The 14030-nt window shown below is 48.0% G+C and overlaps 1 protein-coding gene across 1 annotated transcript; it reads right to left on the bottom strand.

Moving 5' to 3' along the window:
* Window positions 1-11885: 11885 nt before the first annotated feature.
* Window positions 11886-13817, bottom strand: LOC123040662 (uncharacterized). The gene is made up of 3 exons (XM_044463440.1): window positions 13433-13817; window positions 12795-13071; window positions 11886-12700 (listed from the first exon to the last, which is right to left on the bottom strand). Exons 1-3 carry the CDS (start codon window positions 13460-13462, stop codon window positions 11997-11999), a joined length of 1011 nt encoding a protein of 336 aa, XP_044319375.1. The 5' UTR covers window positions 13463-13817; the 3' UTR covers window positions 11886-11996.
* Between the last annotated feature and the right edge of the window lie 213 nt (window positions 13818-14030).

Genomic DNA, 14030 nt, shown 5'->3' with positions numbered 1-14030 from the left:
TAATCTCATATCTTCACGGGTCATTAGTACGGCCCATGTCACATAGCCCGGACGCCCGAGGACCCCTTAGTCCAGGACTCCCTCAACCACCATTACCACGGCCATGTCCTTGAGCTCCACCGTCACAACAGCCACGTCCTCGAGCACCACGGTCAGCATGGCCACGTCCTCGAGCACCACCTTCTCCACAGCCACGTCCTTGAGCTCCATCATCACCACGGCCACATCCGCAAGCTCCATCATCACCACGGCCACGTCCTTGAGCTCCACCATCACCGTGGCTGACACCACCATCACCATATCGTTTTGATCTCTTTCTTTTGCCCCTTGAGCTACAACCTCTATTATTGTGCCCCTCATTGTTACATTCACCGCTACGGCTGATATCACGAGGCTCTGCAAAATGTTGGCTCCCCCATTCCTTACAGAATCCACCACCCCAATCATCCATGTCACCCAAGAAACACTTTGTCTTCCTTCTTCCACGTGTCACCACCTTCATTTCCAAATCATGGTATAGTGGGGGTCCATGGTATTCTGGCCATTTAGATTGGTCTAGATAGGGATGAAACCTCGCAGCCCATGTATTTTTGACCGCATTGATCGAATACTCCTCCAACTAACATTGTTGATCATGTTGACACTCAATTTTCTAGTGCGAGATGCAGCCATCAAGTGAGCGCACGGGAGATAATACAATGTAGGCCTCTCGCATGAACACGCGCCAATCTTGAGATAAACCTTGAAGGAGCCACCTCCATATGGCACGCTGTCACGCGACATTCCACCATGCTCATCAACTTGGTAAATCAATTCTATGTTATCAAAGGACTGGATTTTGTGTGAATCCTCCTTCCTTGCTTGGTATTCCATCCAATCGTCGACCTTTGGTGGATACTTGTACATCCTTTAGGCCTTGTTTTTCCCGGACATCAAGTTGGATGTTTCTTCACTATACTTTTGAAAATAGACATTCAAATTTTGGAATGTATACTCTATTATTGCTATCACCGGCAATGCACGGACACCCTTTAGCACCATGTTGAAACATTCAGCCATGTTGTTTGTCATGTCACTGTACCTCACCCCATCATTGTCAAAATCCCGTGCCCACTTTCCTTTATCGGCAAGATTCCTATTTAGGAAATCTTTGCCACCATTGTTTCCTTTGGCATACACTTTGTCCCACAATTTCTTGAAATGTTTAGTGGTGAATGCAAGACAACAATCATGAAGAAGGTCAGACAATTCCTTGTCTCCACATGCTCGGTAAAAGTTAGACACAAAATACCTCATGCACCACCTATGATGCACGCGAGGATGTCCTCGAATGTCAATCTCCACTACATTGAGTATCCTTGGGTGGCGGTCCGAGATGATGCAAACCTCTCTTTGAGGTCCAATTACCTTGGTCCTCACTAAACTAAGAAACCACTCCCAGTTGTCATTGTTCTCCGCCGACACCAAAGCGAACGCCAATGGAACCAATTTATCACCACCATCATTAGCAATGGCGATCAACAATGTGCCCTTGAACTGGCCGGTCAGAAATGTGCCATCCACGGACATAACCGGCCTACAATGCTTGAAGGCCCTAATGCATGGCTCAAAAGTCTAGAATGCACGTCCAAATATTCGAACGGTTGCATCATTGTATATCCTTGTTCTCACGCCATCTGGCTCCACCATATAGTACATGCCAGGTTTTTCTGCCGCCATTGCTTTCAACACCATCGTGAGGCGGTTGTATGATTCTTCCTAACCACCATACAATATCTCAAAGGCAACTTTCTTGGCCTTCCATGCCTTCCCATACTTCACCTCGTACCCAAAAACCTCCTTCACCATCTCCATCAAAGCCTGAATGGGATATGTCGGGAGTATTTTTATGGAGGATGAAAATCAATATGCAATGAATTTGGAGGTCAATTGACGGTGACCATCTTTACATTAACATCATGAATATCCTTGCCACTACACCGATGGTGAAACACAAAACTTGTAATCTTCCATTGTGGCCCGCCTTTGACACATCTTGCGCGGATAACCCAAGGGCAATGATTCTTGTGTTCCTCACATCTGACCACATAACGCACTTTCGAGTTTGACTTCTCCACAAAGAATGGCCGATGAAACTTAACTGCGCAATCCTTAGCCCATATTTGAAGTTTTGCCAAGCTTTCAAAGATTGTTCCTTCACTAACACCATACACACTTGCTTTGGTATCTCACTTTAAAGTTAACCTTGGTGCAAGAATTTTACTTGTACCACCATCAACAATTGCCTTATCGGCTAGGCTTAGATCACGAAACAATGATGTCTTGTGACTACGGCCTATTACCTTCTTGAACGCATTGGATTCTTTAGCCGTCAAACCATCCTCATCTATTTCTTCATCCGGGCCTTCATCCTCCGAGTCGCATGCATAGGACCTATTGTATGGAATCTCATGGTCCATATCCTCTTCCATGCAATTTGCCTCAACATCACCAACATAATGGTCATGAAGATAAGCCTCCGATTCATCACCCTCAAACTCACCACCATCCATGTGCAAGTCTTCATTATCTACTTGGTCATTTCCGACGGGGCTCAAACATTGGGTCATTGGAGGTTGGATCATTGTTATGTCATGCACATCCAGAGTGACATGTGTTGAATCTAGAACCGGGCTTCTAACATCATATGAAGATGCACACCGATTCAAATCAATGTGAAACCAAGCACAAACAACCTTTATGGCAAATAACTCACATGATTTATCTTGTGAGGTCAACACACTCTCTTTATATGCTTCCCAATGAAACTCGGAATCAAGAAGCATTATCTTCTAATGAATATGTCACCCATACCCAACATTATACCTTCCGATTAAGTCTACTCCATCGCTTTGTTCCATCCAATTCAACCTTCTTCGAAGCTCAACCAAAACCTCCTCAAGGCTAGAACTTGTGGGAAACACCATCACTACCGGCTTCTTCTTTGGGTCACCATACTCCGCGTCTCTCTTCTCAAAGGAGACAAAGTCCACATGATGCACATTGACGATCCTCCCCATCTAGAACCATAAACACCAAAATGCATCAACAAAAATAGCAAAATTGGATAACCTAGGGTTTCCCAAATCCCCACAATGTGGAGATTTCAACCAACAAAAGGAGGAGGAATGATGGAGAATACCTTGAGGGGTCGAAGGGACGGATAAATCACCGATTTGGAGGTCCGATCCATGAAATTTTGTGGGCATTGGGGAGGGGATTGAGAGGGGAGGACGGGGTGGAGAAGGGGAAATGTGAGTGTTTGTGGAGGGGAGAACAAGGGACACTCTGTTTTGTTGAGGCAAGGGGCATGGCGCCCTGGGCTGGGGCATCATGGTCATCAGCATGGCGCCCTGGCCTGAGGCGCCATGGTGCCATGCCCTGCCAACATGGCAAGTCACCCTGACCAGTATGGCGCCCTTGACCAAGGCGTTGTGTAAATTGGCATGGCGCCCCGGGCGCGGGCGTCATGCGGGTAGGGCCATTTTATGAAATATTTTCAAAAGAGGGCCATTTTATGAAAAAGTGTTTCCCCGCACTTTGTATTACAAAGCAACCATCCGATACAACCAACGATAGGAGTTGGGGCGGAAGCACCACAATCATGCTGAAAAGAAATGAAAGAGAAAAAAGAAAAGAAACAAATGCCGATAACGGCGGATCAACAAAAACGACGAAGCCTCGTGACCGCTGCGCCCACCAGAGATCGCCCACCAAGCTCTAAGACTCCAAAGCACCGGTATCAATCAACACCTCCAAGAAGGGACGCGACGATGATGACGCTACTGCCAAGGGTTTCCCCCGGTACGCGGTGAGGAGAGAGGAAGTGTTGGGGATATAAATATTTGTGTAAGCCGCCCAGGAGGGGCCGGGTTACGCAAGGAAGACTCATCAGAAAGAAGCCCAAGACCAAGCATGAAGATGGCGGTTCAATAAAGGGCCTAAAGCCCACCAGTGACTGGAGGCATGTTGTAGTAAACCGCCACAATGGCATGACTTGTATTGTAAGGTAGATTTAACTAGTCACCGAGCCGGACACTGTTTATGAGCCGGCCGGGACTCTGTAAGCCGCAGGGCGACAACCCGTGTATATAAGGGGGCGACCCGCTGGCGGCTAAGGGTAAGAAACAACTCATCAAGAACTGGGCATAGCGTATCTCGCTCCCTGGTCATCGAAACATCAAGCAATACCAACCCAACCAGACGTAGGCCTTACCTTCATCGTAAGGGGCCGAACTAGTATAAACCTCCCATGTCTCTTGTCCCAATTAACCCCTTCAAGCTTCCTAGCTACGATGGCTCCGCGATTAAGTCCTTTCACTAGGACATCTGACATGACAATTCCATGACAGTTGGCACCCACCATGGGGCCAGCGCATGGTGGATTTGAGTTCTTGAAGGGAAACTTCGAAGGGCTCAAGGGATACGCAGTAGGCCAGATGACCAAGAGTCGTCGCGGCAAGATCTTCATCGACGAGGAAGGCTGAGGCCCCGACGCCGGCTCAATTGAGTACGGGTACCGGGTCCCCTTTGGCGGAATCCACGTCTTCATCGGATGGATTGGTGAGCCGGGCCCTGAGCTGGACAACTGCACCGACCTCATCGAGACGGCTCAGCGTGCGAAACCCGCCCGAGTTCAACCAGGCGTGAAGCGTGTTTTTGTGGGCTGCATCCATGCAGAAGAACTTTCTGAAGGATCTGAAGATAGTGGTGAGACGGCCGTTCTCTCTGATGGTGATTCGTCCGCCAATTCAACAGATTCATTGTATCAAGTGCAAGATGGCGTGCTTGGGGGCTATTCCGATGGCTCCAGTATTCCGGACCCTTATGAGTCGCCAAATTGGGCAGGAGTCTTCATGGTTGGGACTCAACCCGGCCAAAATTCTACAGCTGTTGCGGCAATTACGTCTGGGATAGGAGCAGCGGGGGCAGGAGGCCCTGTGCGCCCACCGGCTCAAGTGCTGATAGATCTCATGCATAAGCTTACGGCCCTGTTAACCGCCACGGTTATTCTGACAAATAAAGATGAGCATGACGGGGAGGTGGCGCGGGTGCGCGAGGAAATAGGTCGGGCCAAGGAGGCCTTAGCAGCTGAGGATACCAGGTTAGCCACGGAACGGGCGGCTTTGGATGCACGGGTGTAGCAGCTCTAGTCAGAGGCTTTCCAGCTTACGATGAGCCTGAACGCATCTAATGAGGTGATGACAAGGAGGCACCAGAAAACTCAATCCCGTTTGCCTCTGATTTACGACCCTCAGGTTCTTTTTGCTACACCCGGAGCCGGCCCAAGTAACCCGCCAGATGCAAATCAATTTTATGACAGCCGGAACAGGAGGACCGGCTCAGCCTCGGGACATGACACCTCCTCATGGGAACATGGCGCCGCCCCGATACGTACCGATACCTCCGGGTCACTTTTCCAGCCCCATGGAGAACTTAATTGCAGCATCGGCGCATTTGGCGGCTCTCCCAGTGGACGATGATGATCCGACAGTGGTGGAGACCCGGAGGATCAGGGAACTTGTCCAGACGGCCCTAGTGCAGCAAGAGACTTATTCTTGTAGCCGGGACAGGATTCATTTGACTCCTCCGCCTTGGTTAGCCCCGCCTCACCGAAACCAGAGTCCGAGTTACAGTAGGAACATGGAGTCAGAAGCCTTGTCAAGCAACGCCCAGCACCGGAACCAGCCCGGTGGCTATAACCTGATACAGGATCCGGTACGTCAGGAGAACAAGCGGGCGGCTCAGCTAGCGGCTCAACAGACGGCTCATCAAGACTTCCCAGAGTATTCGATGACTTCCGTTGAGATGAGAGTGGCTACTAGAACCGGTGGTGTTCCTTGTCTGGTGCCAGCTCTGCGTAATGTACGCCTACCTAAGGACTTCAAGGGACCTCGAAAGGTGCCGAATTACAGGGCCAACTTACAGCCCGAAGCGTGGATCGAGAGCTATGAGATGGCCATGGAACTGTTGGAGGTCAGCGACACAGCAATGGCTAAGTACTTCACCATGATGTTAGATGGAACGGCCCGGTCCTGGTTAAAGGGCTTGCCACCCAATTCCATTGATTTGTGGGCAGAGCTAAAGGCCCGTTTCATCCAGAACTTCAAGAACACTTGCAAGCAATCTATGTCGATTGTGGATTTGAAAAATTGTAAGCAGGGGGAAGGTGAATCCACGACTCACTGGGTACGCCGGGTCAAGGAGATAATACATTCGTCTGACAAGATGGATGCTGGCTCTGCAGTCCTTATGTTGGAAAAGAACTGCCGCTTTGAGCCGCTAAGATAGAAGCTGGGGCGCCTTAAGCATGATTGCAATGATATGGGTACGCTGATGGCAGCTTTAGTCAAATACGCCGACTCTGATAGTACCAAGGATCCCGCGCCTGATGAGGAAAAGACAGAGGAGGGAAAGAAGAACGGCAAAGGAAATGGACAGCAGCATAACCCGATGAATCAAGGAGGCAACAAGCATAAGGCCGAAGGTAACCCGGAGTTTGAAGCCAACGCCAATGCACAAGATAACAATAAGATACGTAAGGGCAGACCCCCCCCCCGATCTGGTAGGTCAGGCCCATCTCTTAAGCAGCTACTCAATGAGCCGTGCCCGAAGCACGGCACCCGGGAACGAACCGCCACCCACTTATGGAAAGATTGTGCGATCATGAAGGCTTTTAAGAATTCCAACACATTTGATGGCAATCATGGGTCGGGCGGCGGCTCAGGAGCTGGCGGTTTTCATGGCCCGGGAGGCGGTTCAAGTTTCGGTTTTCAGGGACATCAGGGCAGTTATAATCAGCAGCAGTCTGGTCAAGGGGAACAACAGCAGCAGCAATCGGGTTATCAAAGCCATCCGAAGCAGCTGAATAGTGGGCAGTATCACGTGTTTACCACTAGCTTGTGCAAACGTGACCAGAAGGTTCATAAGAGGGTTGTAAATTCTATTGAGCCGGCGGTTCCTCGTTATTTGAGGTGGTCAGAACAGCCCATTGTGTGGAGCAGGGAAGATCACCCCATCCGGGTTGATAATCCGGGTCAGTTAGCCTTGGTGGTATCGCCTCAAGTTGGTGGATATAAATTCACTAAGGTACTCATGGACGGGGGTAGCAACATCAATATCCTCTATTATGAGACCTTTCAATGCATGGGGTTAACTGATAAGAATTTGAAGACGTCCAACACTGTTTTTCATGGAGTGGTCCCTGGTAAGTCGGCGTACCCAGTTGGCAAAATTGAACTGGAAGTGGCTTTTGGAGATGAGTATGACTCCAGAGCTGGAAAATTAACCTTTGAGGTGGTCAAAATCAGGAGTCCATATCATGCTCTGTTTGGACGGCCGGCTTATGCCAAGTTCATGGCACGGCCGTGCTATGTTTACCTGCAGCTTAAGATGCCGGGTCACAAGGGTACCATCACCGTACATGGAAGTCAAAAGGTAGCCCTGGAATGTGAGGAGGGCGACGCGGCTTATGCTGAGTCTATTTGCGCTGCGGAGGAACTGAAGTTCTATCAAAACAATGTTGACCCGACAGATATGACCTCTCTAAAGAAGCCAACCACCGAGCATGACCCGGCAATGAAGTTTAAGTCGGCTGCTGAAACTAAGCTTGTGGATTTCAATCCAGGTGTTTCATCTAAACAGTTCAGCATCAGTGCCAATTTGGATCCTAAATAGGAAAGCGCACTCATCGAGTTCATCCGTGAGAACCGGGACATCTTTGCATGGAAACCTTCTGACATGCCAGGTGTACCGAGAGAACTCGCTGAGCACACTCTCAATATTGATCCAAAGTATAAGCTGGTCAGGCAGTTTCTTCGACGGTTCAACAAAGAGAGGCAGAAAGCTATTAGAGAGGAAGTCGCCCGGCTCTTAGCAACTGGGTTTATTGTTCAAGTTTTTCACTTGGAGTGGTTGGCTAACCCGGTGCTCATGCTCAAGAAGAACGGCACCTGGCGGATGTGTGTGGATTACACGGACTTAAATAAGGCTTGTCCGGCTGATCCCTTTGCCCTCCCCCGTATTGATCAAATCATTGATGCTACGACGGGTTGTGAGCGTTTGAGCTTTTTGGATGCTTACTCTGGTTATCATCAGATCAAGATGGCAGTTAAGGACCAGGAGAAGACGACTTTCATGACTCCGTTTGGAGCCTTTTTTTTATGTATCTATGCCATTTGGGCTCAAGAGTGCTCAGGCTACTTATCAGCAATGTGTACAGAACTGTCTCCACGATCAAATTGGGCGCAATGTTCATGCTTATGTGGATGATATCATGGTGAAGTCCAGAGAGAAGGAAACCTTGATATCTGACCTGAAAGAGACCTTTGATAATCTCCGGGTTTATAAAATGATGCTTAACCCGGAAAAGTGTGTATTTGGTGTACCTGCAGGTAAGCTCTTGGGTTTCTTGGTTTCAAACAGAGGCATTGAAGCTAATCCAGAGAAGATCAAGGCAATTACCTCTCTGGCTAAACCGGCGTGCATCAATGATGTTCAGCGACTGGCGGGTCGTGTTGCTGCTTTAAACCGGTTCATAAGCCGGTTAGGTGAGAAGGCCCTACCATTATATCAGCTGATGAAGAAAACAGACACCTTTGTTTGGAGTGATGCTGCTAATACTGCCTTTGAAGATTTAAAGAGACAGTTGTCTGAGCCACCGGTCCTTGCGGGTCCCATTGATAAAGAGCCGTTGCTGTTATATGTGGCTGCTAATTCACGAGCCGTCAGTGTCGCCATCGTGGTGGAGCGTAAGGAGGCAGGCAAGGAGCATCCGGTTCAACGGCCGGTTTACTATGTCAGTGAGGTGCTCATTGAGTCTAAACAAAGATATCCACATTGGCAGAAACTTGTTTATGGAGTGTTCATGGCAAACTGGAAGCTGAAGCAGTACTTCCAGAGTCATACTATAACGGTGGTAAGTTCCGCCCCTTTGGGAGACATCATTCAAAATAGGGAGGCCACAGGACGAATTGCCAAGTGGGTTATTGAGCTTGGGCCCTATGGTTTGAAGTATATGCCCCGTACTGCTATTAAATCTCAAGCCTTGGTGGACTTTATCAATGATTGGACAGAGTTGCATGCACCTGAGGAGAAGCCAGATAACACATATTGGACTATTCACTTTGATGGGTCCAAGCAGTTAGAAGGCTCAGGGGCTGGAGTTGTTTTAACTTCCCCTCGAGGTGACAAATTTCGTTATGTGCTCCGGCTTATGTTTCCCTGTACTAACAATGCAGCCGAGTACGAGGCCTTGCTCCATGGTCTTCGGATGGCCAAAGAGATGAATTTGAGCCGGGTAAGGTGCTTGGGCAACTCAGATCTCGTGGCTCAACAGGTGTTAGGCAAGTGGGACTCCAAGGATCCCCTTATGGCGGCTTACCGTCGTGAAGTAGATGTTGTGGCCGGGCACTTCAGAGGTTATCAAGTAGAGCACATCGATCGAAGGAAGAATGAGGCGGCTGATGCGTTAAGCCAGTTGGGATCTCAGCGTAAGCGGTGCCGCCTAATACCTTTCTCGATGTTTTGCATAATCATTCTGTCAAGGTACCTACAGAGGAAGAACTAGCAGTGCCAGACCCGGAGGCACAGCTGGTGGCTGCCCTTCACGTCATCCCGGATAGGACAGTGCCATATTTGGCATACATGACCCAGGGAGAGTTGCCTGAGGATGAGACCTTGGCGAGACAAATTGTCAGGCGGTCCAAATCTATGACGATTGTCAATGGCGAGTTACATCACCTCAGTGTCATGGGGGCTTTCCAATGTTGTGTATCGCCTGCGGAGGGTCAAGAGATACTTCGTGACATCCATGAAGGAGATTGTGGTCATCATGCCGGCTCAAAATCTCTTGTGGCCAAGGCTTTCCGTCATGGTTTCTATTGGCTGACGGCTCATGCTGATGCAGAGGATCTAGTCAGCAAATGTGACGGATGTCAAAAATTCTCACGACGAGCTCATGTGTCGGCTCGAGAGTTGAGGATGATTCCAATTACTTGGCCATTTGCAGTCTGGGGGCTTGACATGGTTGGACCTTTCAAGAGGTCTAAGGATAAAAATACGCACCTCCTGGTGGCGGTGGATAAATTTACAAAGTGGGTTGAGGCAGAGCCGGTCAGTAAGTGTGATGCAGCCACATCGGTTCAGTTCATCAAAAAGGTGATCTTTCGTTTTGGTTTTCCACACAACATCATAACTGATAATGGCACTAATCTCTCCAAGGGTGCCATGGAAGAGTTCTGTCAACGAGAACATATCCGGCTTGATGTTTCAGCTGTTGCTCATCCTAAATCCAACGGTCAAGCAGAAAGAGCTAATCAGGAGATCCTGAAGGGTATTAAACCACGACTTTTGGTCCCCTTACAGCGGACTCCGGGTTGTTGGGTGGAGGAGTTACCCTCTGTGCTGTGGAGTATCAACACTACGCCTAACAGATCCACGGGTTACACACCTTTTTTCATGGTTTATGGAGCAGAGGCAGTCCTGCCAAGTGACATCCGGCACGACTCACCCCGCATGGCGGCTTACGTTGAGGCTGGTAATGAAAAAGCTCGTCAGGATGCACTTGACTTGTTGGATGAGGAGCGAGACTTGGAAATAGCCCGTTCGGCGATTTACCATCAAGACCTTCGTCGCTATCACAGCCGCCGGGTTAGAAGCAGAACCTTTCAAGAAGGCGACTTAGTGCTCCGGCTCATCCAGGATCAGTCTGATATGCACAAGATATCCCATCCTTGGGAAGGACCCTTTGTGGTCAGCAAGAATCTGAACAACGGGTCATACTACCTCATCGATATTCGAGAGGACAAAGATTCATGTAAGTCAGAGGAGGAGACCCGCCGGTCGTGGAATATAGCCCATCTTCGGCCTTACTATACTTAAGCCACCGGCTCTCAAGATGTATATAATTTGACGATGTACATATTATATAAAGTAATAAAGCAGGACCTCTGTCCTTTTTTACCCTCAAAAGTTTATATGTCTTTTTTATCAGATGGTGGAAACAACCAACAGGGAGCGGATCATATCTGAATCCGGCTTTTCCTTTGGTCCGGCTTATGATCATATCTGAATCTAGCCATGATCACTTGGGGGCTTCCTGTTCAAACATAGGTCGTATTCGAACCAAAGATAACATAGCTATCGATACCCACTTGATTGGCATACTGCCAAACCCACTTGGGGGCTTCTTGATCATATTTGAATCATAGCTTAACCCCTTTGGGTCTGACGTGATTGTATTCGAATCAGCGTCATTAAACAACTTTTATGGTCATTTGGGGGCTTCCTGTTCAAACATAGATCGTATTCGAACCAAAGAGAACATAGCTGTCGATACCCACTTGATTGGCATCGCCAAAGCCACTGGGGGCTATATGATCGTATCCGAATCTTAGCTTATCCCCTTTGGAACAGTTTACTGATCGTATTCGAATCAGAAGCCTTTGAATATTGTTTGTTATCCATTATATTTCATAAATATAATTATTTTACTATCTTGAGACCTTCTTGAAAGCACTATGAGATGGTTTTTTGCTCTTCCGGCTTAATATTGATCACCCCAGGTTACTAAGTGACAGGTGAACATTATATGTTCCTACCTTCAGGAGTTGAGTTTACCCGCATGGTGTAAATCATATAAGCAGGCGAGATCATTAAAAGGATTGCAGGTATACTATTGTGATTATGTTTAAAAATTATAATTGTAGCCTGGCCTTTGTATGATGTGTTGGTTCGCACTCTGGGTTATCAATACCTTATGTGACCCCCGATGCGATAAACCGCCAAGGGAATTTTGCTTGTTTTATATGCAGGGTAAGGCAAGCAAATTTGACATCAAGGAGATAAAAGATCAATATAAGCTGGAAGTATATATATCGATGGAGGCTTACGAAAGTATTAAGCGCCATAAACATGCGCGAAGGCATGACAAAATTGAAGAGGTTCTTTCTACCCTATTACAAGACTCCCCGAGTCTGAATAATGAAGCATTGTTTTGCAAAGTCATAAACGCCTGGCGTTTCATCTTTTGGCGGACTTGAATGCTCCGGGTTATCCTTCTCCGCTTCTTTGTCGGCTGCTTTGTCCTGGAAAGTTGACGAGGCCCAGTCAATGCCGCTCAAGGCTTCAAATTCGGCTTCATCATCTATTAAACTGGCTGGGTCCACTTCAGGGGCAAAGGTATGCTTACGGGTTGGAGGGATCAGGCTGACTTCATCAAAGGGAGGTGCTAGGATTCTCCGATTCTCCTGGTCATAGCCCGGCTGATACTTGGTAAGATCAGTATCGTTCCCAATAAGAGTGGCCACGGGGCGTATAACTTTGACATAGGCGGTGAAGTCATGTCCATCAAATACGGTCCCATCTTCTTTAAGACTGGGGTATCCAAGAGCGAGGTCGGCTTGGTCTAGTTCCGGGATCCAGGCTTTCGCCCGGCTCAACACCGCTACGGCCTCGGCTCTTGCGGATGCCCGCCTTAGATCTTGGATCCGTTGAGGTAGTGAAGCAAGCCATTTCAATAAGTATTGCAGGAGGTGAGGAACGTCATCTGATAAAGCTACAACGGCCAGAGCACGTGACGCGATGTAGAGCTTCTCCACAAGAGTATAAACCGCCTTCAGCTTGATCAACATGTTCTGCTTGAGGTTTGTGCTCCTAGGGCCTGCGTTATTAAACATAAGGTGAGCCGGAGCTGACAATTGAAGTAATCATTGAAAGGAGGTTTGCAAGGTTTAAAGTCTATATGAGTAACTTACCAAAGATCGCTGAGACCATTTGAGATATCTGGCGTTTTAAGTCGGATAGCTCCGTTGTTGCTTCTGCAAGTAATGCCTCTGCCGTCTCAGCCCGGGTCACCAGTGAAGCCTTTTCATCAGCCCAGATTTTCTTCTCTGCCTCAAAATTCTTCTTCAGCTTCTCTTGTTCAGAGACACTGAATTCAAATTTGGAGTTGGCCTTTTGAATCTCAAGTTCTTGAGCGGCCAGGCGGTTCTTCAGGTCAGCCATCTCCGACTCAAATTGACTTATGGTGGCCTGCATTTAATGTCGGGTTATAATCAGAAGTCATGGTAAGATAACACTAGGTCCCAAGCACTTTGCAAGCAAAGATACTTGACACTTGGGGGCTAATGTGTACTGAAGAATTTTAACTTACAATGCCGGCTCATGGAAATTTAGTCTCAAGCACTTTGCAAGCAAAGATGCTTGACACTTGGGGGCTAATGTATATCGCAAGTTTAAAGTATCATGTTACAACCGGGTTAAATATCTTCTTTCCAAAAGTGGATAAATCATGGCTAAGCAGTTTTCTAAGTCTACAGCATATTCATTCATAAGCAATAGACTTGGGGGCTGATACAGTAAGTATGATTCGGAATAGTAGCATAAGTCGTACCTCAGATTTTTGCTGTATTTGCTTCACCATGCCAATTTCCAGGTCACGGCTGCTATGTACTTGATTGAGATAGCCAGAGACTATATCTCCAATACTCAAATGAGTATAGTCAGCAATATCTAGCTTGGCCTTTCGACGTTCCAGAAGTTCCTCCTTAGCAAAGCATTTGGCAAGAACGGTGGGTCGCCCTGGCTCAACAAAGTGAGTCTTCAGAATCTCAATGTCCGGATCAACTGTCTTGACCGGGCTAGGAGCTTCCGGGTTATCAAAGCTGTTAAGAGTGTCTTCAGCAGGTGGATCAGAGGTTGGTGCTGGAATGTCACATGCCGGTTCAGGCAGCGGCTAATGGATAGAACTATCAGGAGCAGTCGTGCCAAGCTCTGGTTCAGTCACGACCGGGTCTCGGGACAGCTTACTCTTTTTTGCCCTCTTACTGGGCTTCACTTGCACGCTGTGGACAAAGGCAGAAGGATGAGTACAAAAGCATGGATAAGATAAAGCATAAGGTAAACAAAAATAAGTTACCCGGGGGCAGTTTTGAAAGCCGGCATGTTAGATTGCATAGACTCGCCGGAGGAAGGAGAGGTATCCTGATAAT

This window comes from Triticum aestivum, chromosome 2B (genome assembly GCF_018294505.1).
Source record: "Triticum aestivum cultivar Chinese Spring chromosome 2B, IWGSC CS RefSeq v2.1, whole genome shotgun sequence".
NCBI classification, from domain to species: Eukaryota; Viridiplantae; Streptophyta; class Magnoliopsida; order Poales; family Poaceae; genus Triticum; species Triticum aestivum.
Note: the sequence above shows the minus strand (reverse complement) of the source record. Positions and strands in the feature narration are given on the sequence as shown.